Here is a 26,057-nt window from a genome sequence, read left to right as displayed (position 1 = left end):
TAAGAGGGACAAAGAGCGAGTCAGCCGTCTACAGAGGTGGAAGATGCTTTGCTCGGTTCAGCTAAGCCCAGGGGTCTTCCAACTTGGCCCTTTTATGACTGGTGGACTTCAACTCCCAGAATTCCTCAGCCAGACACGCTGGCTGAGGAATGGTGGGAGTTGAAGTCCACAAGTCATAAAAGGGCCAAGTTGGAAGACCCTTGATCTAGCCCCATGTTTTTCAAACTTGGCCCTTTTAAGAGGGGTGGACTTCGACTCCCAGAATTCCCCAGCCGGCTGTGGAACCAAAACAAAGGCAAGTCTTCCTCTAAAGCAATCTTGGCCCCTTTAAGATCTGTGGACTTCAGCTCCCAGAATTCTCCAGCCAGCCTTGCTGGGGAAGTCCACAATCTTCAAACTGCCAAGGTTGGACACCCTGGGTTAAGCTGATGCCTAAAATACATACCGGTAGTTTTTTAAAGTACAGCCACAATTGAGCCACTGAATTAGGAAGACCATTGTCAAAAGCAACAACCTTGTGAGGTAGGTTGGGTTCAGAGAGCGACTGGGCCAAAGTCACCCAGCTGGCTTTCGTGAACTCATAAAACTTGTGGACTTCAACTCCCAGAATTCCCCAGCCAGCATGGCTGGCTGGGGAATTCTGGGAGTTGAAGTCCACAGGTCTTAAAGTTGCCAAGGTTGGAGATGGCTGTGGTGGAAACAGTCTCCATGTTCAGAAAAAAATCAGTTTTACAGGAAATGCAGACCATGAGAAAGAGGATGTAACGGAATGTATTGCCAGGGAACCATACTCCCTGCACGCAGAAAACTAGAGACTAAAAGGATATTATATATAATGCCACATTATGCTGCACTAGTGAGGTCACACTTACAATCCTGCATCCGGTTCTGGTCATCTCAATACAAAAAAATTCTGGGAGTTGAAGTCCACACCTCTTACAAGTTTGAAAAACACTAATTTAGTCCCCGTGCAACCTCCAAGAAAAAGTGTGAAGCCAGCAGGGAAAACACAACTCCACAAAAAATAGAGAAGGGCCAATGACGACTATACCTGCAACATATAAATCCCGACAGGAATCATGCTGAAACAGGATGAAGGATAGGAAGAAGTCCAGGCTGAAATGCCCAAGCAAGAAAGAGCTGCAGCAAACAGGACAGTGAGTTTAGGAAGGAGGAAAGGAAAAAGGAAAGACGATAGAAAAGTAGGATCTGGCGGCAAAGCTCTTGTTGCATAAGAAAATTCCCAAAGGGCCTATAACTAAGGGCAGTGAGGAAGAGCTAAGATCCTGCCAGGAACAAAAAGAGGAAAAATAACATAAAGTAGAACTTCATGCCCAGGGGTGTTACATTGCAAAAGCATGCACACATGTTGGGTTTCCCAGCATTGCAAAGTTCAAGATCATTCGGATAAATTTAACAGATTTCTAAGTCACGCAAATTGTGAGTTCCCCACAATTTAAGGGATTGTCCTCGGTTGCTTGGAACAAATGCTGGAGACCCTATGCCATTTTCAGACAAGTGGTTGTCTAATCTCTTCTTGAAAACCTCCAGTGATGGAGCACCCACAGCTTCTGGAGGCAAGTGTTTGCACTGATTAACAGAATAACAGTTGGAAGGGATCTTGGAGGTCTTCTAGTCCAACCCCCTGCTTGGGCAAGAAATCCTATAGCATTCCAGACAAATGGCTGCCCAGTGTCTTCTTAAAAACCTCCAGTGATGGAACACCCACAGCTTCTGAAGGGAAGCTGTTCCACTGGTTAATTGTTCTCACTGTTAGGAAGTTTCTCCTTAGTTCTAGGTTACTTCTCTCCTTGATTGGTTTCCATCCATTGCTTCTTGTCCTGCCTTCTTCAGACACTTTGGAGAGGCTGTGGCAGCCTCTCAAATGTTGGAAGACAGCTATCATGTCACCCCTGATCCTTCTCTTCATTAGATTGGACATACCCAATTCCTGCAATTGCTTTTCATATGTTTTAGCCTCCAGTCGCCTAATCATCTTTGTTGCTCTTCTCTGCACTCTTTCTAGAATCCCAACAGCTTTTTTTACATCATGGTGACCAAAACTGGATGCAGGATTCCAAGTGTGGCCTTACCAAGGCCTTATAAAGTGGTATTAACACTTTGCCTGATCTTGAGTCTATCCCTCTGTTAATGCAAACTAGGATTGCATTCCATCCCTCTGTTAACAGGAGCTGGATTGCATGCAGGGGTGTCCTGGCAGACCCACAAGGAAGACAGGAGTAATTACCTGATTGGCGGTGTCCGAGAAAGTTGCTCTGGGCGGGGGCTCCATCTGGCAGGCCCTGTCCTGAAAGAAAAGAGTTTGTCGAGAATTTCCTCCCAGAATTCAAGCACCATACAGTTATATATACACTTTGGGATGAACACCCCTTCGAATGGCGCGGGAGCATGAACGGATTTCCAGAAAACATCGTAGACTACAGGAACCATTTGCGCTTCAGTTTGAGATGCAGACCACACAGACTCATCCCCAACAGTCTTGCGCCTGTCTTCAACGGCGAAGGGACCCGGGGCAGAAAACATCCTGCAGCCAAGAAAGCTCCATACCCATTTGCATCACTCAGGTGACCCTCAGGACACAGGTAAACCTCTAAGTGGCCTCAACCACTCTCTAAAACAGGGGTTCTCAACCTTGGCAACTTTAAGACTTGTGGAATTCTGGGAGTTGAAGTCCACAAGTCTTAAAGTTGCCAAGGTTGAGAAGCCCTGCTCTAAAAGAAGGCAAATGACCATCTGTCTGCAAGGAATATAAATCCTTCCATTCCTCACCATCTAGTTACAGCTGAAGAAGCTTCTTGGATGAGAAGCAAAACGCCTTCAAAGAAAAACAAGAAAGTTCAGCTGCCTCTTTAAAAAGGCACCTTTGGGACTTACTTCTTATCCTGCCCTCTGGTGCTTTGGAGAATACGTTCAGTCCTCTCGTCTCTGTGATAGCCCTTAAAGCAGTGGTGGCGAACCTATGGCACGAGTGCCAGAGGCGGCACGCAGAGCCCTCTCTGTGGGCACACGCACCGTCGCCCCAGTCCTAGGCCTTCAGCTGGGTTTTATAAAACCTTTTCGCTTTAGGCCTCCACTGCCATGTGCAAAAAAAAAAAAAAAAAAAGGTTCAATCAGTCAATTTCAACTTCTCGCGGGGGAAAAAAAAAGATCTTGCAAAGTTGGAATGGATTGATTGAACTTTTTAGTCCCACCCAGTCTGCCGTTACCACCGCAGCCAAGCCCACCCAATTGGCCACACCCCCCCAATGGGCCACGCCTACCCGGTACCCGACGATACATAAGTGGGTTTTGAGTTGCAGTTTGGGCACTCGGTCTCTAAAAGGTTCGCCATCACTGCCTTAAAGTATTGGAAGATGGCTACCTGTCACTCCTAATCATTAAACGTTCCAAATTGGGTCAATTTCCCAGATTTCCAACAGTGACAAATATCTGGTGAATTTCCCAGATGTTGGGAGCCCCACATGGAAGGGGCATCCACCCTCCACCAGCATGCAAAAGATGGATCAAAGTAAACGAGGCCCCATTGCTTTCGATCAGCCCCAAAGCAAATCACTCCCACTGGGGCAAGGCAGTAAAGGCAGTCCTTGAATTACAACCGTTCGTTTAGTGATTATTTAGGCGTAATGGCGCTGAAAAGAGCGACTTATGGCCGCTTTTCATCTATCTGTTGCAGCATCCCCATGGTCACTGTTGTGTCCTGAGCCTGCAAAGGCAGGCTCGGGACGTTGCAATGGTCCCGGGCAGTTGCAAGCTGCCCGGGACCAGACTGGCTGGCGCCAGCTTCACACGCATGCGCAAGGCGCGGAGCGCGCCAAATGTTGCCATTTGGTCCGGGGAAGTGTTCTTAAGAGGAGCAGAGAGGCCTGCGTGCCTCAGAGCTAAAACGGAGCGGAAGAAACTACAATAAAGGCTTCTTGCCACTACGAGATGCTCTGTGATTATTAGCCATTAAGCTGAGGACTCAACAGTCACGAGATCAAAATTCGGACGCTTGGCAACTGACTCTTATTTATGACGGTTGCAGCGTTCTCTTTTTGCGACCTGCTGACAGGGAGTCAATGTGCAAGCCAGATTCACTTAACAATGAATGGTTCTGGAACAAAGGGAAATTGTTTAGTCTAACTGTTGCTTTCTTGCTTTTTGGAATCGGCTTTTGCACCAGGGAAATCTCATGCAAGCATGGGAAACGTGTACAGTAGTAGCCAAAATTGTGGAAACCTTTTGGGAAAAGTGTATTTTTGAGATTGGATGGCTAATAACACCACTTTTTTTGGAGTAGTACCATAAAATTATATATCAATGGAAAGATAATTTAATCAAGAATGTAATGCAACAAAGTTTATTCAATTATCTGTGCTGTATTCTATGAAACGTTAGAGCCAAATAACCAGAAAAAGGAAATACAACTTGCTTAGGTTGATATCAGGTAGCTTTCCTTCATCTGATTGTAGCCAATGAGCATGAATGTTTAGACAGCCAATCGGGTGTCATCTTGTTTTGGCCATGAGCCAATCAGATCACAGTTAGATTCAGTTATTGGTGTCATGTATTGAAGCTGTATTTGTCAGTGTGTTATGTGATCGTTAGCAAGTTGGTTGGGATTTTTTGTGTTCTTTCATTTAGTGAGCTTGTAAAACGTAATAAAATTAAACTAATGGTGCAAAGAGTTGACTGGTCGCCCAGAAAGCGGTGTAAACTAGTATTATTAAGCGAACAAAGCTACAGTTATAAAGAAATTAGAATAAAAATGGGTGGAAACTTAACCAAAGGTGGTGTTTCTACTGTACACTTTTCCCAAAAGGTTTCCACAATTTTAGCCACTACTGTACATGGATGGGATGCACTGAAGAAGGCAATAAGGGAGAGTACTGAAATGATTGATGTCTTCCTTATGATGTAATGGCTCTGTTGTCTGATTTTCATTGGCTAACAAAAGTTTATAAAGCAATGCTACTAACTTTCTAAGGCATGACACTTCTGGACGTAACTCTGCCAGCGTTCCAGATTGTCTGCCACCCAGCCATTTTATTTGATCAAATAAAGAGCTGTCTAAGAAGCCTCCGCTTGGGTTATCTGATTAGACCAGTGGTTCTCAACCTTTTTAATGCCACGACCCCCAACCGGTCGTAAGTCGAGGACTACTCAACCGGTCGTAAGTCGAGGACTACTCAACTGGTGCAGCACCGTTTGCAGAATGGGACTTTTGGCAGGCTCAGCATGGCAGAGACAGCCTGGACAATTCCTATTGGCTTTTGAAAGCCAATAGAATTAGACTCTATTCAAGAGAGTCTATTCTATTGGCTTTCAAAAGCCAATAGAATAAAAGGGAGTAGCACAGCTAAGGAAAAGGGGGAAAAAAATGGTGGACTGCATTGTTTGGCGACCCCCATGAAATGGTCGTTCGACCCCAAATGGGGTCCCAACCCACAGGTTGGGTATCTCAAATTCAAGTAAGGGACTGTGTCATGCCTCTGTCGGAGCCTGAATCTGCATAGGAAAAGGAGATGGAACTTGACCCTATGGAGGTCGAGGGAGAGGTGTCTGTGGCTTCAAAGGAATGTGGGGAAGAGCAGGCTGAGGCAAGCCAGGGCCCTTCAGGAGGGGGACAGGATGAACATGAGACACAGAGCTCAGGAGATGAGTAAGGGCCACCCCCTCCTGATCCTAGAGCACGGAGAGTGAAGAGAAGAAGGGAACAATGCAGGCAGGCTCAACTATTCGGGAGGAGAGCGTCCTGCCCCTCTCCACAAGGCACACCTGGAAAATGAGATTTAAGGAGACGTTGTGGGGAGAGGCATTTGTCGGGAACAAACGCTGATTCCTTGGAGTTTTGTGTGTGTTGTTGCTGATCTCTTGCTCTGTGACTTCTGCTTGGAAACCCAGAAACTATGACCCTTGGACTGGCTGACAACATTGCTTGGATGTTTATAGATCTCGGACAGTATTTTGGCTTCCCTTTTGAAACAGCTCAGGCAAGCGTGTTGTTAGGTTTATGATGTATGTGTCATTCTCTCTTATCTCCGTGGCCTTGAGTAAATTCCTCTCCTAAATCAGACTGTATGTGAAACTACTTGCAGCCAGAGGTGTGTGTGTGTCTTTCGTTGTTTGGAGGCTTGCCAAAAACGTGGGAGCATTTGGGGAAAATTTGGAGCAATTAAAGGGCGGTTTGAATTGCCAGCCGACTGCATTGCCTCTGTGCTGTGCCCTGGGTCATCACAGACTGGGACCTTACACTAACTTAACAACTGCAGCAATTCACTTCAGAGCTTCTGCACCAGAGACAAATTCCTGGTGTGTCTAATCACGCTTGGCCAAATAAAGTACTCAATTCTATTCAGTTCAACAGCTGTGGCAGAAAGATCATAAAATTGGTTCGTGTTTGTGACAGTTGCAGTGATCACGTGATCCCCTTTTGTAACCTTCCGACCAGCAAAGTCAAGGGGGAAGCCGGATTCACTTAACAACCACAGTTATTCGCTTAACGACTGTGGTAAGAAAGGTTGTAAAATGGGGAAAACTCACTTAACCACTGTCTCGCTTTAGCAATGGACAGTGGGGGCTCAATTGCGGTCGTAAGTCGAGGACTACCTGTACTGTGTTTCAAAGGTTCCTGGAAAGGGGCATTGCACGGCATGCAAAGGGAAGCCAGGATCCCTACCCGCACAGGGTTGTTGTAGGTCTGTGAGGCTCTTTCGCTGAAATTAAACTGGTTGGTGAGCTTCCGTTCTTGCTGGCCTCGTGGACGGACTTCCTCCTCTTTTTCAATCTGGATTTCCTATTGGAGCAGGAGAAAAGGAGACAGAGCTGAAAACGAGCCAGGATTCCATGTTACAGAAGGGCAGGTTGCCCAAGATTCCAAGATTTAATGATAATTAATTCTGATGGAAATACTAAATCCATCATCAACCTCAAAGGGGAGAGTTAGAAAAACAATTGATTGGTTGGGTAATCTGTTTCTCCGTCCGTCCATCCAACCATCCAACCATCCAACCATCCAACCATCCAACCATCCATCCATCCATCCATCCATCTACCTATTTACCTATCTATCTACCTATCTATCTATCTATCTATCTATCTATCTATCTATCTATCTATCTATCTATCTATCTATCTATCTATCTATCTATCTATTTATCTACCTACCTACCTACCTACCTACCTACCTACCTATCTATCTATCTAAAGCACAAGTGGCTAATTTAATAATAAAATTTAATTAAATAATAATTTAATTTAATAACACTTCTCACCTCCTCCAGTCCCAAAGAGCTCTGGGGCAAGTGTTAAGAAAAGTAGAAATGATTTGCCAGGTGGGTCTCCATCACATTAGGTGACTAAATGTTTAGACCAGGGATATCCGACCTTGGCAACTTTAAGACTTGTGGACTTCAACTCCCAGAATTCCTCGGCCAGTCATGTCAACCCCACTCTCTTCTAACACTGAGTCATGCTGGCTGAGGAATTCTGGGAGATGAAGTCCACAAGTCTTATAGTTGCCAAAGTCGGACATACTTGGTTGGACACCCCTGCTTTAGACATTTGAAGGTTAATATAGTTCCTTAGGATCAGAGTATCACTTCATAAAACAATGTCTCAAGCATGTTATAAAAGCAAACATGGGAGACTAGAAAGTTGGAAAGCTGAATCGTCCATCCATTATGTAGTGTTTCTTAACTTTGGCAGCTGACTCAAATTTACAACGGTTGCCGTGTCCCGGGATCACGTGATTCCCCTTTTGTGACCTTCTGACAAGCAAAGTCAATGGGGGAAGCCAGATTTGTTTAACGACCGTGTGACTAACTTAACAACTGCAGTGATTCCCTTAAGAGTTTCTGCACTGGAGACAAATTCCTTGTGTGTATAATCACACTTGGCCAAATACAGTATTTAATTCAATTCTGTTCAACAATTGTGGCAAGCAAGGTGGTAAAATGGAGCATAACTCCCTCCACCGTTGTCTCACTTAGCAAGGGAAATGTTGGGCCCTAGTGTGGTCATAAGTCGAGGACTACCTGTTACTCAAGACACTGGCATTCAAAACAAACCGCTAAGCCTGATTTTATATCCTTGGACTGTTATTGACCTTATATTTTTCCTTCCAGAGATTGAAAAGCAGTTTGCAATCAATAATGTCCCGAGGGATCACGTGATACTCCTTTTGCGACCTTCTGATGGGCAAAGTCAACGGGGCAACCAGATTCACTTAACAACTGTGTGACTCACTTAACAACTGCAGTGATTCACTTAACAACTGGGGCAAGAAAGGTCGTAAAATGGAGCAAAAATCCACTTAACAAATGTCTCGCTCAACAACAGAACTTTTGGGCTCAATTGTGGGTCGTAAGTTGAGGGCCACCTGCAGTTAGAAGATTGCTATGAAGCCTTACTAGCAATTCTGGCTTCTCCCCTATCACTACTTCGGCTTCTTCTTCTTCGCCTCCTTCAGCTTCGGCTTCTTTGAGTTCTGCATCCAGGGCGTCAAAGTCCACAACCACAGATGAAACAGGACCTACAACTAAGAACAAAACGGATGGGGGGAAAACAACAAACGTATTTTAGAAGTCCCTGCAGAATAGCAATAGCAATAGATTTATATACCACTTCACAATGCTTTACAGTCCCTCTCTAAGCATTTTAAAGAGTCAGCATCTGGCCCCCAACAATCTGGGTCCTCATTTTACCATCCTCAGAAGGATGGAGGGCTGAATCAACCTTGAGCCGATCAGGATCAAACTGCTGGCAGTGGGCAGAGTCAGCCTACAATACTATAGTCTAACCACTGCGCCACCATGGCAATAGAATAGAACAGAATAGAATAGAATTAGCACTTAGACTTATATACCACTTCACAGTGCTTTACAGCCCCTCTCTAAGCAGTTTAAAGAGTCAGCATCTGGCCCCCAACAATCTGGATCCCCTTTTACCATCCTCAGAAGGATGGAAGGCTGAGTCAACCTTGAGCCGGTCAGGATCAAACTGCTGGCAGTAGGCAGAGTCAGCCTGCAATACCATAGTCTAACCACTGTGCCACCATGGCAATGGAATGGAATGGAATAGAATAGAATAGAACAGAACAGAACAGAACAGAACAGAACAGAATAGAATAGAATAGAATAGAAACAGCACTTAGACTTATATACCACTTCACAGTGCTTTACAGCCTCTCTCTAAGCAGTTTAAAGAGTCAGCATCTGGCCCCCCAACAATCTGGGTCCTCATTTTACTGACCTTGGAAGGATAGAAGGCTGAATCAACCTTGAGCTGGTCAGGATCAAACTGCTGGCAGTGGGCAGAGTCAGCCTGCAATACTATAGTCTAACCCAGGGGTAGGCAACCTTGGCTCTTTTATGACTCATGGACTTCAACTCCCAGAATTCCTGAGCCAGCATGGCTCAGCTTGGAAACCTCTTCCTTTCCCCTCAGCATAGCTGGCTCAGGAATTCTGGGAGTTGAAGATCACGAATCATAAAAGAGCCAAAGTTGCCTACCCCTGGTCTAACCACTGAGTCATCATGGCAATGGAATGGAATAAGAATAGAATAGAATAGAATAGAATAGAATAGAATAGAATAGAATAGAATAGAATAGAATAGAATGGAATGGAATGGAATGGAATGGAATGGAATGGAATGGAATGGAATAGAATAAGAATAGAGTAAAGTAGAATAGAATTAGCACTCAGACTTATATACCACTTCACAGTGCTTTACAGCCTCTCTCTAAGCACTCTACAGTTAGCATCGTGCCTCTAACAATCTGGGTCCTCATTTTACCGACCTTGGAAGGATGGAAGGCTGAGTCAACCTTGAGTTGGTGAAGATCAAACTGCTGAACTGCAGGCAGCCAGCAGAAGTAGCCTGCAGTACTGCGTTTTAACCACTGTGCCACCACGCAGAATACTATCTCATCAGAAATAGCGATGGCTTCTCTGCTGTGCAGGTAGTCCTCGACTTACAACCATTTGTTTAGTAACCATTCAAAGTTACAACAGCACTGAAAAAAAATGACTTATGTCCATTTTTTCCACACTTACGACCGTGGTTGCAGCATCCCCATGGTCACGTGATCAAAATTTAGACAGCTTGGTAACTGGCTCGTATTTATGTATGACAGTGGCAGTGTCTCGGGATCATGTGATCCCCTTTTGTCACCTTCTGACAAGCAAAGTCAGTGGGGAAGCCGGGTTTCACTTAATGGCCGTATCACTAGCTTAATAACTGCAGTGATTTGCTTAACAATCGTGGCAAACGAGGTCAGAAAATGAGGCAAAATTCACTTAACAACTGTCTTGCTTAGCAACAGAAATTCTGGATTCTGTTGCGGGTGTAAGTTGAGGACTCCCTGTAGTTATTACAGCTGGGGCTTTGGCTAGGCCAGGGGTAGGCAACCTTGGCTCTTTTATGACTCGTGGACTTCAACTCCCAGAATTCCTGAGGCAGCATGGCTCAGCTTGGAAACCTCTCCCTTTCCCCTCAGCGTGGCTGGCTCAGGAATTCTGGGAGTTGAAGTCCACGAGTCATAAAAGAGCCAAGGTTTCCTACCTCTGGCCTAGGCCTACCAGTTTCTGATAATCTACTCCTCTCAGGCTTAATAGACTAGGCCAGGGGTAGGCAACCTTGGCTCTTTTATGACTTGTAGACTTCAACTCCCAGAATTCCTGAGCCAGCATGGCTCAGCTTGGAAACCTCTCCCAGTCCCCTCAGCGTGGCTGGCTCAGGAATTCTGGGAGTTGAAGTCCACGAGTCATAAAAGAGCCAAGGTTGCCTACCCCTGGGCTAGGAAATCAGCAGAAAACACTCAATTTTCTAGCCAGAAAGACTTTAGCTGAGAAACAAGATGTTGACCAGATACCAAAAACGGCAGACCAGTGTTTTTCTCTCATTCCCACGATAGCTGAGCTGAGGTGGCGCAGCAGTTAGAGTGCAGTACTGCAGGCCACTTTAGCTGACTGTGTTCAGCAGGTCAGCGGTTCAAATCTCACCGGCTCAAGGTTGACTCAGCCTTCCATCCTTCCGGGGTAGGTAAAATGAGGACCCATATTGTTGGGGGCAATGTATATATATATATATATACATTGCTTACTGGTGTACACCGCTTAGAGAGTGCTTGCACTTAAAGCGGTATATAAGTCTCATAAATAAATAAATAAATAAATAAATAAATAGGAATCAGCTGACTTTTCCCATCTCAGGAGGAATGAAGAAGGTTCATGGAGAAAATACCTCACAATGTTGCTTTTCCCTCATATTCTTAATAAATTCCCACTAGAAGAGGAAGCTCCGGAGTTCTTCCATCCTATGTGGATGCTCTAAATCAGTATTTTTCAACCTTAGCTAACTTGAAGATGTGTGGATTTCGACTCCCAAAATTCCCTAGCCCACATGGCCTAGCCAGGGAATTCTGGGAGTTGAAGTCCAGACCTCTTTAAGTGGTTAAAGTTGAGAAACACTGCTCTAAATCAAAGGGAAAATCCCACCCACAATAGTCAACCCCTTCCCTTCCCCAGGGGAGGGGGGAAAAGAGGGCCCTCCTCCCAATTAGACTGCAAGGCCTCCATCACCAATTATCTACCAGCTTGGCTGAGAGACCCACAGTTATCTCTGATGCCCTCATTCTCCTACTGAGAGGTAGAGGAAGGTCTAGGTCACAGGTAGGCAACCTTGGCTCTTTTATGACTCGTGGACTCATTCCCACAACAGGGAACTCGATGCTATCAGAAAACCCCAAACCAGGACAGTTGAACAATTACATCTCCTACTTAGTTTCCCAGAAACTGGGTTTGAGAGGGACACTCTCTCCAGTAACATGTAGCCGTCAGAAGAAATTGTTGTCCATAAATTAATCTAATTCTCTTTTACTCATGCATATTTATAGCCATCTGTACAACTTTTCACCAGATGATCCATCAAATTAAAAAGTGAGGAAGACCTCCTGCCCACTTCCTCTCTTCCATGTATAATCACCTGTGTATCAATCATTTTTCCCTTTGCTCACTTTTTAAAAAGCAGAGGGGATCTATTTATTGGATCGTTTCGATACAGGATGGGTGGCCAATACATTTTATCAATAGATAAATATTGTAAACGTTCTGTAGCTTTCTTTTCAGCACCTTTTCCAGTTCCCCGGTATCCTTTCCAAGGGGACACGACAAAGGTGAATTGCACACAACTTACAAAGATGGTTGCGACGTACATTCCTCCAAAGGGTATTCTATAACCCACCATATTTGCTCTTTTATTTTGCAGTTCTATTGTGAAGTTAGGGTGGGACCTGCCACTACTTAAACCTCTCAATAGAAACAATCCTTGGCTACATTTGTCGACAAAGGTATAGTTTATTAGAGTACAATAAAGTACAATACAGTATAATACAATAACAGAGTTGGAAGGGACCTTGGAGGTCTTCTAGTCAAACCCCCTGCTCAATACAATCATGTGTATTGCAGCAGCATTGAAAAGCCAGAACTGAGAATTGCATGCCAAAATCCAACGCTGGAAGTTTTTAAGAAGAGATTGGACTGCCATTTGTCTGAAATGGAATAGGGTTCCCTGCCTGAGCAAGGGGTTGGACTAGATGACCTCCAAGATCCCTTCCAACTTTATTATTCTATTCTGTTCTGTTCCGTTCCATATATTCTATTCTATTCTATTCTATTCTATTCTATTCTATTCCATATTTTCTATTCCATATTTTCTATTCTTTTCTGTTCTGCTCTGCTCTGCTCCGCTCCGTTCCATATATTCTATTCTATTCTATTCTATTCTATTCTATTCTATTCTATATCCTATTGCTTATTCTATTCTATTCTATTCTATTCTATTCTATTCTATTCTATTCTATTCTATTCTATTCCATATTTTCTATTCCATATTTTCTATTCCATATTTTCTATTCCATATTTTCTATTCTTTTCTGTTCTGCTCTGCTCTGCTCCACTCCGTTCCATATATTCTATTCTATTCTATTCTATTCTATTCTATTCTATTCTATTCTATTCTATTCTATTCTATATCCTATTGCTTATTCTATTCTATTCTATTCTATTCTATTCTATTCTATTCTATTCTATTCTATTCTATTCTATTCTATTTTATTCTATTTCTACTTTTTTCTCCCTTAACTCTCTCATTTCCCACCCCAGTGTCACCAATCAAGTCCTTGCAAGATGTTTTCATAAGGGTCAGTCCAAGTGAAATTTGGTACACGGCCCCCTTTTCCTTCCAGCTGTATCAAGAAGATACAGCCATTACTTTCATTTCCACAAGCATTGCCCCCTTCATTCCCCCTCTGCACAGTTCATGGCAGTCTGTCACCACATAGCAGCGAAGCACAAGTAAGGATCAGGTGGCAGCTGACAGTTAGCCTTTTCCCCTGCAACCCCGTGATGAAGCTAAGAATGTCCTCAAGGTTTGGGGGGGGGGGGAATATCAGAATGGCAATTCTGACAGTGCAATCAAAATTCTGCTTGAGGTATGTGTGTGTGTGTGTGTGTGTGCGTGCGTGCGTGCGTTGCATCTGCAAAGTTGAACTTTTCAAATCCATCACAGTCTCAAAATCCCATTCTTATTGCGCCTTTGCCAGGCTGAGCAGCATATACGTAAAGTCAGCATTATGTTCCCCTGGCGCTTTGCTTTACCTTTGCTTATTGCACCAGATTTGCACTAAGCTCTTTAATTGGTATCATCAAGATAAACAAACAAGCCAGGATCCCACTTATTCCAAATCCTTTATGAATAAATAAACCTTCCAAATAAGGTTCCTGAGTGGACGGTTAAGTTCCTTAATTATAGAATCATAGAATCCTAGAGCTGAAAGAGACTTTGGAGGTCTTCTAGTCAGGGGGCAGGAGTCCCCATATCATCCCAGACAAATTGTTCTCCAATCTCTTAAAAGCCTCCAGTGATGGAGCACCACAATTTCTGGAGGCAATTTGCTCTACTGGTTAATTTTTCTCACCATCAGTATATTTCTCCTTACTTCCAGGTTGCTTCTCTCCTTAGTTAGTTTCATCTGTTGCTTCTTGTTTTGCCTTCAGGTGCTTTGGAGAATAGACTGATCTCCTTTTCTTGGTGGCAGCCCCTCAAATATTGGAAGCTGGTTATCATGTCACCTCCTCCCCAGTCCTTCTTCTCATTAAACTAGACATACTCAATTCCTGCAGCCGTTCTTCATGTGTTTTACCCTCCAGCCCCCTAATCATATTTGCTGCTCGTCTCTATGCTCTTTCTAGGGAAAAGAGACTTGGCTAAAGAAAACGGTAATCCATGTTTATTTTTTTATACGTGGTGTAATGTTTTTGATATGATATGTTCTGGAGGGAGGCTGTTCCACAGATTCATCATTCTCATGATCTGTAAATTGCTCCTATTTCCAGGTTAGATCTCCCACTCAGGAGCTTCCACCCACTGCTTCTTGTCCTGCCCTCAACTGCATTGGGGAATGTATCGACCCCCCTCTTTCCTGTGACTCTACTTCAAGGATTGCAAGACGTCTTTCTTGTCTCCCCTGAACCTTTTCTTTGTTAGGCTAGGCCAGGGGTAGGCAACCTTGGCTCTTTTATGACTGGTGGACTTCAACTCCCAGAATTCCTGAGCCAGCATGGCTCAGCTTGGAAACCTCTCCCTTTCCCCTCAGCGTGGCTGGCTCAGGAATTCTGGGAGTTGAAGTCCACGAGTCATAAAAAAGCCAAGGTTGACTACCCCTGTCCTAAGTCCTCCTGTTCTAAGCAGTGAGCCTCTGAGGCCAGGGGTAGGCAACCTTGGCTCTTTTATGTAAGGTGACCAACTTTTTTACAATGAAAAGGAGGACACAAATAAATTGAAGAAAAAAATATCCTAAATAAAAGAAACATTTTATTCATTGCAACAATAATACAGACAACTTGCATGTGCAAAGTTTGCCAGCCGGGTGTTTTGGCGCGCTCAGCAGCAATTCCTATTGGCTTTTGAAAGCCAATAGTGGGAGTAGCACAGCTCATGCAAAAGTTGAAAAAAAAAAAACATCAAAAAAAGGTGCCAGAACACCATTCTGAGCGTTCTATGAGGGGAAAAAAAGCCCTGCAGATTAGTCTTCAAATATCGAAAAGGAGGACATGAAGGAGGACACTTTTCAAGGGAGGACAGAACTTACAAAAGGAGGACTGTCCTCCCTAAAGGAGGACAGTTGGTCACCTTATTTTATGACTCCTGGACTTCAACTCCCAGAATTCCTCAGACAGCATGGCTCAGCTTGGAAACCTCTCCCTTTCCCCTCAGCATGGCTGGCTCAGGAACTCTGGGAGCTGAAGTCCACGAGTCGTAAAAGAACCAAGGTTGCCTACCCCTGGGCTTTTAGCCTCCAGACCCCTTTACAACCTTTTTCTACCGGAAGTCCTCAACTTACAACAGTTCATTTAGTGACCGCTCAAAGTTACAGGACTGAAAAAAGTGACTGATGACCATCTGTCACCCTTACGACCGTTGCAACATCCCCATCATCATGTGATCAAAATTCAGCCATTTGGCAACTGGCTCATATTTATGAAAGTCGTGGCGTCCTAGGGTTACGTGATCCCTTTTTCCGACCTTCTGACCAGCAAGGTCAACGGGGAAGTCAGATTCACTTAACGACCAGGTTACCAACTTAACAACTGCAGTGATTCACTTAACAACTGTGATAAGAAAGGTCATGAAATGGAGCAAAACCCGCTTAACAAATGTCTCACTTAACAATAGAAATTTTGGGCTCAATTGTGGTTGTAAATGGAAGACTATCTGTACATTTTTCTAGCGCCTAAGCATCTTTCTTCTATCGTGGTGTAATTATCATTCTTGCTTCCTGATAATTTATCCACAAGGTAAATCCCAAACATAAATCATTTGTCCATAAGCTGGCCTGCCCTCTACTTATAAAGGCTAACCTTGACTCAGAGTTATTGATGAAACGGTTTACCAAAAGTCTTTTCTAAATACCCAACAAAAAAAGTCTGAAAGATCATCCAATCCGCCTGATTGCTGGTTCCCTCAAATACCTTTGAAATAATTGTCTTTGAAAAGCCACGTTGTTTCTCCTTCAGCAAGACTGATCCTTCATCGTGTCTCAGATTTCTTTTTTCTGACCTAATTCTTTTCCTCAATTTACTCAGGATTTATTTTTTCTACAAAAGCCGTGTTATATGGGCTATTTTCTACTCCTCGGATAGGAATAAGGACTCACATTGACATATTTGCTTGTGAGATCCTGGATGCTTTCTGAACATGGTGATTTAATAATAATAATAATAATAATAATAATAATAATAATAATAATAATAATAATATCAATGGTGAGAGACTGGGAGAGGTTAATATCAAGAGAGGAATATTTCAAGGAGATTCATTGTCACCATTACTATTTGTTATTGCACTGTTTCCTCTGTCAACAATACTGAATAACTCAGGACATGGCTATCAAAGATCAAAAACATCTGCCAGACTATCCCACCTCCTTTATATGGATGATCTGAAGCTGTATGGAAAAACATCATCTGAAATAGAATCGCTGCTCAACACTGTCCGTATATATAGCCAAGATATTGTTATGGAGTTTGGCTTGGACAAATGTGCCACACTTACTATCAAACAAGGAAAAATAGTGAAAACTGAAGGAATCAAGATGCCCCACGAAAATAACATTAAGAGTCTGGATGAGGAAGAGTACTACAAATACTTGGGTATCCTTCAAGCTGACAACATCAAGCACACTGAAGTCAAGAAAAAGATTAGAGGTGAATACATCAAGAGAGTGAAGAAGATCTTAAAATCCAAACTCAATGGAGGAAATACCATAAAGGCAATCAACACCTGGGCAATCCCAGTCATTAGGTACACAGCTGGAATAGTGGACTGGACTCAAGCAGAACTAAAAGCAATGGATAGGCAGACCAGAAAAATAATGACAATGAATCATGCCCTTCATCCACGCAGTGACATTGATAGACTTTATCTACCAAGGCAAATAGGTGGGCGTGGAATGCTACAAGTACATCAGATGGTTGAAGAAGAAAAAATGGCTTTGGAAGAATATCTGAAGAACAATGATGAAGATGCACTGAAATTAGTATATCAGGAAGGCTTACTGACTACTGGAGAGACCAAACTGGCCTACAAGAAAGACCAAATGAAGAACAGAATAGAGGCATGGGAAGACAAAGCACTACATGGCCAATACATGAAAAAAATAGCTGGGAAAGCAGATAATAATAAAACCTGGCAATGGCTAAGAGCAGGAAAATTGAAGAAAGAGACCGAGGGACTAATTCTGGCTGCACAAGACCAAGCCTTAAGGACAAATGCATACAAAGTCAAAATTGAGAAGACAGCAACAGACAGTAAGTGCCGCCTATGCAAAGAAGCTGAAGAAACAGTGGACCACTTGGTAAGCTGTTGCAAGAAGATTGCACAGACTGACTACAAGCAGCGGCATGACAAAGTAGCAACAATGGTGCATTGGAAGATCTGCAAAAAATATCATTTGCATGTAAGCAAAAACTGATGGGATCATAAAATAGAGAAAGTCATAGAAAATGGTAAAATTAAACTGCTCTGGGACTTCAGAATTCAAACAGACAAGCACCTGCAACGTAACACCCCAAACTTAACAACTGTCGATAAGAAAGACAAAAAAGTCTGGATAGTAGACGTGGCAGTGCCTGGAGACAGCAGAATAGACGAGGAAGAACTGGAGAAGATAACAAAATACAAAGACCTACAAATAGAAATAGAATGACTGTGGCAAAAGCAAGCAAGGGTAGTACCAATAGTAATAGGCTCCTTGGGTGCAATCCCAAAACAACTGGAGCACCACTTGAACACCACTGGCATTGACAAATTTGCTATTAGTCAATTGCAAAAGGCGGCCTTACTAGGAACTGCTTCCATCCTGCAACGATACCTGTAATATCATCAAACATCTACATCTGCCTATTCCAGGTCCTGGGTAAGGGCTCGATAGGTAGACAAAATGCCAAATCCAGTCTGAACATCTGGCTGACTGTGTGATGATCCATAATAATAAAGTTGGACTGGATCTTGGAAGTCATCTAGTCCAACCCCCTGCTCAGGCAGGAAACCCTATACCATTTCAGACAAATGGCTGTCCAGTCTCTTCTTAAAAACTTCCAGTGTTGGAGCATTCACCATTCTGGAGGCAGGTTGTTCCACTGGTTAATTGCTCTCACTGTCAGGAAGTTTCTCCTTAGTTCTAGGTTGCTTCTCTCCTTGATTAGTTTCCATCCATTGCTTCTTATCCTGCCTTCAGGCGCCTTGGAAAATAGCTTGACACCCTCTTCTTTGTGGCAGCCCCTGAGATACTGGAAGGCTGCTATCATGTCCCCCCTTGTCCTTCTCTTCATTAAACTAGACCTACCCAATTCCAGCAGCCTTTACTTATATCCTTTAGCTTCCAGTCCCCTGATCATCTTTGTTGCTCTTCTCTGCACTCTTTCTAGAGTCTCAGCATCTTTTTTACATCGCGGTGACCAAAACTGGATGTAGTATTTCCAAGTATGGCCTTACCAAGGCCTTGTAAAGTGCTATTAATACTTCAGGTGATCTCGATTCTATCTCTCTGTTAATGCAGCCTAGCACTGTGTTGGCTCTTTTGGCAGTTGCAGCACACGGCTGGCTCACATTTAAGTGATTGTCCACTAGGACTCCGAGGTCCCTCTCACAGTTACTACTATTGAGCAAGGTACCCCTTATACTATACCTTCTTCTTGCAGAAGTTTTGTTCCTCAACTAGGGAACATCTGTGCTGGAAAAGATTGGGAATTACAGAGAGGAGGAGGAGGAGGAGGAGGAGGATCAAGAATGGTTGCAGGAATTGGGTATGTCTAGTTTAAGAAAAAGGACATGCGGGGACATGATAGCAGTGTTCCAATATTTGAGCAGCTGCCACAAAGAAGAGGGAGTCAACCTATCCTCCAAAGCAACTGAAGGCAGGACAAGAAGCAACGATGGAAACTAACCAAGGAGAGAAACAACCTAGAACAAAGGAGTAATTTCCTGACAGTGAGAACAATTAGTCGGTGGAACAACTTGCCTCCAGAAGTTGTGGGTGCTTCATCACTGGAGGCTTTCAAAAAAGAGATTGGACAATCATTTGCCTGAAACGTTATAAGGTTTCCTGCTTGAGCAGGGGGTTGGACTAGAAGACCACCAAGGTCCCTTCCAGCTCTGTTATTCTGCTATTCTCTCTCAGATTCTCTTAGTCACTGGCTGTTTTTCATTCTTGGCTTCTGGCTGGCACCAGGTTTCCTGCTGGATCATCTCTTCTGTAGAAATCTCCCTCTTCCCATCCGCTGCCTTTGGCAGTGTTCCTCGGTTTCTTAGATCTGAGCGTAGTTGTCACATCCTGACTCTATGGTACGCGCTGTGACTTGGTGGAATCCGAACGTGTCCCGGAAAAGCACTTTCTCATTTGACTTTTCCATTCGGCCTGCCTTATAACCAATTCTTTTGTGTCAAAGACATTTCCTGTTTCTCGGTGGTAGTGACTGCTCTGTGGAATAGCATCTGCCTGGAGCACTGTTTCTCAACCTTGGCAGCTTTAAGAGGGGTGGACTTCAACTCCCAGAATTCCCCAGCCAGCCAAGCTTAGAAAGTACCAAGGTTGTCGTCTCCTCCTCCTCCTCCTCCTCCTCCTCCTCCTCCTCCTTTTCCTCCTCCTCCCCACACCCTTCTAGCACTGATGATGTTACCTAGCTGGGTAATGAAATGTCTGCAAGAAAATAACCCATCTCAGAGAGTACCAAGGAGCCCACAATGGTGGTCCTGGTCCTGGTCCTGGTCCTCCTCCTCCCTGCAAATTCCATTCCCTCCTAGCACTGATGATGTTACCTAGTTGGGTCATGAAATGTCGGCAAGAAAACAACCAAGCTCAGAGAGTACCAAAGAGCCCACAATGGTGATCCTCCTTCTCCTCCTCCTCCTCCCCACACCCTTCTAACACTGATGATGTTATCTAGTTGGGTAATGAAATGTCTGCAAGAAATCAACCAAGCTTAAAGAGTACTAACATTGTTGTCGTCTCCTCCTCTTCCTCCTCCTCCTCCTCCTCCTCCTCCTCCTCCTACTACTACTACTACTACTACTACCCACATCCTTCTAGCACTGATGTTATCTAGTTGGGTAATGAAACGTCTGCAAGAAATCAACCAAGCTTAAAGAGTACTAACATTGTTGTTGTCTCCTCCTCTTCCTCCTCCTCCTCCTCCTCCTCCTCCTCCTCCTACTACTACTACTACTACTACTACCCACATCCTTCTAGCACTGATGATGTTATCTAGTTGGGTAATGAAACGTCTGCAAGAAATCAACCAAGCTTAAAGAGTACTAACATTGTTGTTGTCTCCTCCTCCTCCTTCTTTGCACAAACCCCACTCCCTTTTAGCACTGATGATGTTATCTAGTTGGGAAATGAAACGTCTGCAAGAAAATAACCAAGCTTAAAGAGTATCCAAAAGTTTGCCACTCTGATCTACGGCATACATACACAGACTTGGCCTTTCCAAAATGCAGAATAAGTATCGCTGAGCCTGACTTGCTTAGGACTAGACCTACCAGATGAACTGACTCTCATGCCCTGTCTGCGACCCTCATCCGAATCTTTGAAGATCAGGTTGCCACAAAGAGAGAAGTGCACTGCCATCTGCTCCACCACTGAGGTTTGCTTGTAGGCTCTTTCCTTTGGAGAAAGGAAAAGAGAAGAACGGTTTCACTCCAGCTCTTGTTTAACCTTCCCAACCACCAGCTGCTTTGGCTAAACAGACACGGGAAGAGACTTCCAGACAGATCTCTCCAAACAGCGGTTATAGAGTTGTCCTGTGCCTGGTCGCTTAACTTGTATTTTTTGTATATTTCCCAAAATTCCTCCCTTGCAGAAAGAAGAGATTGCATGGCCAAGCTATCTCTTCCTAAACTGCTTTTCCTTACATGCATGTTGTTCTTCCCTGCAAGCTAGCTCATCGTTGCAACCTTGATTAGTTAATTAGCACCCGGGACTATCTGAAACTGGCGTGATCCTAATCAATTTGATCCCAAAGCCTTCTTTTTTTATCCTAAGTCGCTGGGAACAGAAGCCAAGACGTTTCTTTCAATGTGAATTCTCCACTGTGTGCTTGGTTACTCTCTTGTAATCCCTTTCTCTCCAATGAATGTAAATACAAATATTGATTTCCCTTTTTTAGTTATCCTAGAACCAAAGTGAGGAGTCTAAAGGGTGGAAAAGTGAGCAAAAGGGGTATAAGATTTGTGCTTTTTTTCCCCCAGCTTCCTTGTGAGTCAAGTTTCAGAAAATGAACTTTCCCCTTTGTCAGGGCTCACCTGACTGATTGAGACCATGTCCGCCTGATGTTATAAGGATTTAGAGGCAATTTCTTAATAAAATTTTTGTAAGCTTTATTAGAGTTCTAGCAACTCTCTTGGTGTTCTCCTTCTCTGGTAGCCAAAGAATTCTTGCAAATTCTAAATTAAGCATCAACAGGCAGATGAACGGAAACAAGAGTCCCGTTTCTCATTGAATGAGAAAAATGCTATTACTTGGGTTTTAAGGTGTGTGTGTGTGTGTGTGTGTGTGTGTGTGTGTCTAGGACACCTCGTCACTGCCAGGCTGCTGCTGCTGCTGGCTCATTGCCACTGTCTCGCCAAGGGACAACCACACACACACTCTGCCTCTTCCCCCATTGCTAATGAGAAAGGGTCAGAGATCAGTTGTGGAGGAGGAGGAGAAGGAGGACAACAACTGTGGGGTTTTTGATGCTCTGTGATATTGCAGATGTTTCATGACCCAACTGGGTAACATCATCAGCACTAGAAGGGAGTGAGGGTTGCTGTTATTCTATTATTGCCCTATCAATATTGGTGGGAGTGTGGATTTTTTTCTTGCTGATTTCTTGATTAGGGTATTGTTTTCTGGCTGATAGTTTGTCTAGAGTTAATCCCTGCTTATCTGCCCAGGGCAAGGCATCCCCGGGGCAAATCACTCTGGGCGAGTCACTCAGGGCAATCTGGCGTTGGCAAGCCGGCAGTGACAATCCAGCTGCAGCAAGTCGGCTAGGACGAGTAGGCAGGGGCAACCCAGTGGTGGAGATCTGGGGGTGGCAAACCGGTGGCGGTGAGCAGGTCATGGCGACCCAGCAACAGTGAGTTGACCCATTCCAATTCTTTTGCCGTCTTCGCTTCCCAGGAAGGACAGAAAATTATTCAAATAATTTCTGTCCAAATCCCACACACAGGTTGGAACATCAGTGGCACAAGCTAGACATACGCAGAGTTCTGTGTTACTATGTAAATAACTTCTTCCTTCCGTAAGTCGGAAGCCCTATTTGTCTCTTTCCAACCATCGACTATGGGGAAGAAAGTTTCCTCTTCAACTATAGGTAGGTGGATTAGAGCTTGTATCGCTCAAGCCTGTTCCTCTCAGTCAATTCCCGTTCCCTCACAAGTTACGGCTCACTCAACACGCAGCGCTGCTGCAGCGGCCGCGTGGTCTACACAGGCCTCAGTAGAGGAAATTTGTAGAGCCGCAACTTGGTCTTCTCCCTCGGTTTTTATTAGACATTACCGCATAGATTCCTTCGCGGCGGCTGATGCTGCCTTTGGCAGACGTGTACTCCAACAGGTTGTCTCTGCTCAGGATACCCTTCCTTCTGCAAGAATGGTCAGGGGCCAGAAATAGTGGTGATTTTCAAAGCATGCCCTTTGAAAGATTTTCCCCAGAAACAAAAACCCATCATGTAGAAAAGACAGTCTCTACATAGTCTCATTTTACATTAATTGGTTCGGGCCTGCCCTACTTGAGAGAATCAGTGATCCACGTTGCAAACTGGAGGTCAGCAGAGGGAGAAACACTTACTTTAAAACTGTATCTGACAATATTCTGTGGAGCATGTGGGTTGTTGGCTGTCAGGATGCGGGTTATTTCCTCTTTCAGTTCCTGCCGCAGAAAAGAGCTATCTCACACAGAATTCCACACAATGAGTAACGATGCATAAACAGAACACATTAAAGAAATGCACAGGGCGTTGTTTTTTTTTATACTGAGCTTTGGTGGGAATTACAGATTTTTCGAAATGAGGTATTTTAAATGTTAAAAACAGTTGCCCTGAGTTTCTGTATTTGCTGAAAATCTGAACTGTAAGTCAATACAGGTAGTCCTCGACTCCCGGCCATAAGAGAGCTGACAGTTTTGAACACACTTTGTGGACCTTCCTGTCCACTCCATTTGAATTAATGCAATGGTACTTCGGTACTCAACCTTGATTGGTTCTGGGAAGTGCGAAGAGCATCAAAAACGATGAATGCCAAACAAATGTTTCCCATAAGGAGTAATATAATGAGTCACAAGGCAGCCAACGCTGACAAGTTCAGAATCAGAGACCCTATGCCAGGGGTCTTCAAACTTGGCCCTTTTATGACTTGTGGACTTCAACTCCCAGAATTTCTCAGCCAGCATGCCTGGCTGAGGAATTCTGGGAGTTGAAGTCCACAAGTCGTAAAAGGGCCAAGTTTGAAGACCCCTGCCCTATGCCATTTCAGACAAATGGCTGTCCAGTCTCTTCCCCTCACCCTTCTTCGTTGTGTTGGCGCTCAGTCCCTAACCCGAATTTACTTACTGCATCTGTCAGGTCCAGCTGGTCTGGGGGCTTGATTAAGGTCTTGGCCTGGGACCATTCGTCAGCGCCCTCGCCCACTTCGACACCCGCCTCCTCATCCTAGAACAAGAACCAGACAGTCGGTTAGCAGCAGACACAGAGGATCATCAATGCACCAGGAAGCCCATGAGTGTCTTCGACCATTCCAATCTGCTTCTGGATTGACTGCCTGGAAATAGACTGAACTTCTTTGGGATTTTTTTGTATTTTGAGGAGTCCTTGGCGCTCTCTGAGCTTGGCTGTTTTCTTGCAGATGGTCCGTGGCCCCAAATAGATAGCATCATTGTCACTAGACTGATGATGTTACCCAGCTATACAAATTATCTCTCCCCCTCCTCCTCCTCCTCTTCCTCCTCCTCCTCCTCCTCTTCCTCCTCCTCCTCCTTTCTGCAAACCCCAGTGCCTTCTAGCACTGATGATGTTACCTAGTTGGGTCACAAAATGTCTGCAAGAAAACAACTAAGCTCAGAGGGCACTGAGAACCCCTAATCTATACAAATTATCTCTCCTCCTCCTCCTCCTCCTCCTCCTCCTCTTCCTCCTCCTCCTTTCTGCAAACCCCAGTGCCTTCCAGCACTGATGATGTTACCTAGTTGGGTCACAAAATGTCTGCAAGAAAACAACTAAGCTCAGAGGGCACTGAGAACCCCTAATCTATACAAATTATCTGTCCTCCTCCTCCTCCTCCTCCTCCCTTCTAGCTCTGCTGATGTTATCTAATTGGCTGATGAAAACAACCAAGCTCAGAGAGCACCAAGGACCCTGAGCGATAAAAATTCTCCTTTTTTGTATTTTTGCCATACAAAAATACTGCTTAGCAAAGAAGACCATTGCAACTACCCTCTGTTCCAACCACACCTGGACACCATCAGCATCCTGAATCATTCAGGTGGTCAGCTCTCCATACATTCTGCCTTTTAAATCTGTTTTTGAGGAAGCATTTCATACCCAGCTTGAATTACAGAAATTTCATGAGAAGGGAAAGCCGTGTCCCTGACAGCCAAGGCAAGAAGGCATGCTCTGTGGCAGTGTGGCGTAGATGTTCAAACACAATAATTGATTGATATCCACAATTAAGGTGACATTCATAAAAAAGAATAGATGCATCTTAGGGGTGAACCGTGGAGTTCAACTTTTGAAGTCTATAAAGACAATGTTAGACGATTAAAAAAAAATAGATTACATTCTTGAGTCATCTTGTGGTAATTTTGTTGTTGTTGTTGTTTTTCTGCGCCTTCAAATCTACAGGTGACTGCAAAGATACGTTCCGGCCATTTTCATGACAAGGTTTCTGAGAAGTGATTTGCCATTGCCTCCTTCTTAGAACTGAGAGTGATGACCTGGCTCAAAGTCAACCAGCTGTAAGTAAGGTGACCAACTTTTTTACAATGAAAAGGAGGACACAAATAAACTGAAGAAAAAAATACCGTAAATAAAAGAAATATTTTATTCATTGCAACAATAATACAGACAACTTGCATGTGCAAAGTTTGCCAGCCGGGTGTTTTGGCACACTCAGCAGCAATTCCTATTGGCCTTCGAAAGTCGATAGTGGGAGTAGCACAGCTCATGCAAAAGTTGAAAAAAAAACCATCAAAAAAAGGTGCTGGAACACCGTTCTGAGCGTTCTATGAGGGAAAAAAAAGCCCTTCAGATTAGTCTTCAAATATTGAAAAGGAGGACATGTAGGAGGACACTTTTTGAGAGAGAACTTACAAAAGGAGGACTGTCCTCCCTAAAGGAGAACGGTTGGTCACCTTACTATAAGGCCTATATCATGACAAGAATTCACTGTCTCCTGGTGATTGGCCAAAGTCACCCAGCCAGCTTTCATGCCTAAGGTAGGCTAGAATTCACCGTCTCCTGGTGATTGGCCCAAAGTCACCCAGCCAGCTTTCATGCCTAAGGTAGGCTAGAATTCACCGTCTCCTGGTGATTGGCCCAAAGTCACCCAGCCAGCTTTCATGCCTAAGGTAGGCTAGAATTCACTGTCTCCTGGTGATTGGCCAAAGTCACCCAGCCAGCTTTCATGCCTAAGGTAGGCTAGAATTCACCGTCTCCTGGTGATTGGCCAAAGTCATCCAGCCAGCTTTCATGCCTAAGGTAGGCTAGAATTCACCGTCTCCTGGTGATTGGCCCAAAGTCACCCAGCCAGCTTTCATGCCTAAGGTAGGCTAGAATTCACTGTCTCCTGGTGATTGGCCAAAGTCACCCAGCCAGCTTTCATGCCTAAGGTAGGCTAGAATTCACCGTCTCCTGGTGATTGGCCAAAGTCATCCAGCCAGCTTTCATGCCTAAGATAGGCTAGAATTCACCGTCTCCTGGTGATTGGCCCAAAGTCACCCAGCCAGCTTTCATGCCT

General features: G+C 44.2%; 1 protein-coding gene across 1 annotated transcript in view; it reads right to left on the bottom strand.

The window, feature by feature from the left end:
- DNAI1 (dynein axonemal intermediate chain 1) overlaps positions 1 to 26,057 on the bottom strand; it is a 205,599-nt gene that overhangs the window by 158,708 nt on the left and 20,834 nt on the right. The window contains exons 3-8 of the mRNA XM_039355382.1: positions 23,657 to 23,755; positions 22,897 to 22,977; positions 20,604 to 20,727; positions 8,412 to 8,539; positions 6,680 to 6,796; positions 2,249 to 2,308 (exon numbers count right to left, since the gene is read on the bottom strand). Coding sequence (XP_039211316.1) covers positions 2,249 to 2,308; positions 6,680 to 6,796; positions 8,412 to 8,539; positions 20,604 to 20,727; positions 22,897 to 22,977; positions 23,657 to 23,755 — 609 coding nt within the window. The remainder of the gene's footprint in view (positions 1 to 2,248; positions 2,309 to 6,679; positions 6,797 to 8,411; positions 8,540 to 20,603; positions 20,728 to 22,896; positions 22,978 to 23,656; positions 23,756 to 26,057) is intronic.

Source organism: Crotalus tigris, unplaced genomic scaffold (assembly GCF_016545835.1).
Source record: "Crotalus tigris isolate CLP2741 ecotype Arizona unplaced genomic scaffold, ASM1654583v1 scf7180000018684.1183181, whole genome shotgun sequence".
NCBI lineage: Eukaryota > Metazoa > Chordata > Lepidosauria > Squamata > Viperidae > Crotalus > Crotalus tigris.
The sequence above is the reverse complement of the archived record's forward strand: the minus strand, read 5'-3'. Positions and strand labels throughout refer to the sequence as shown.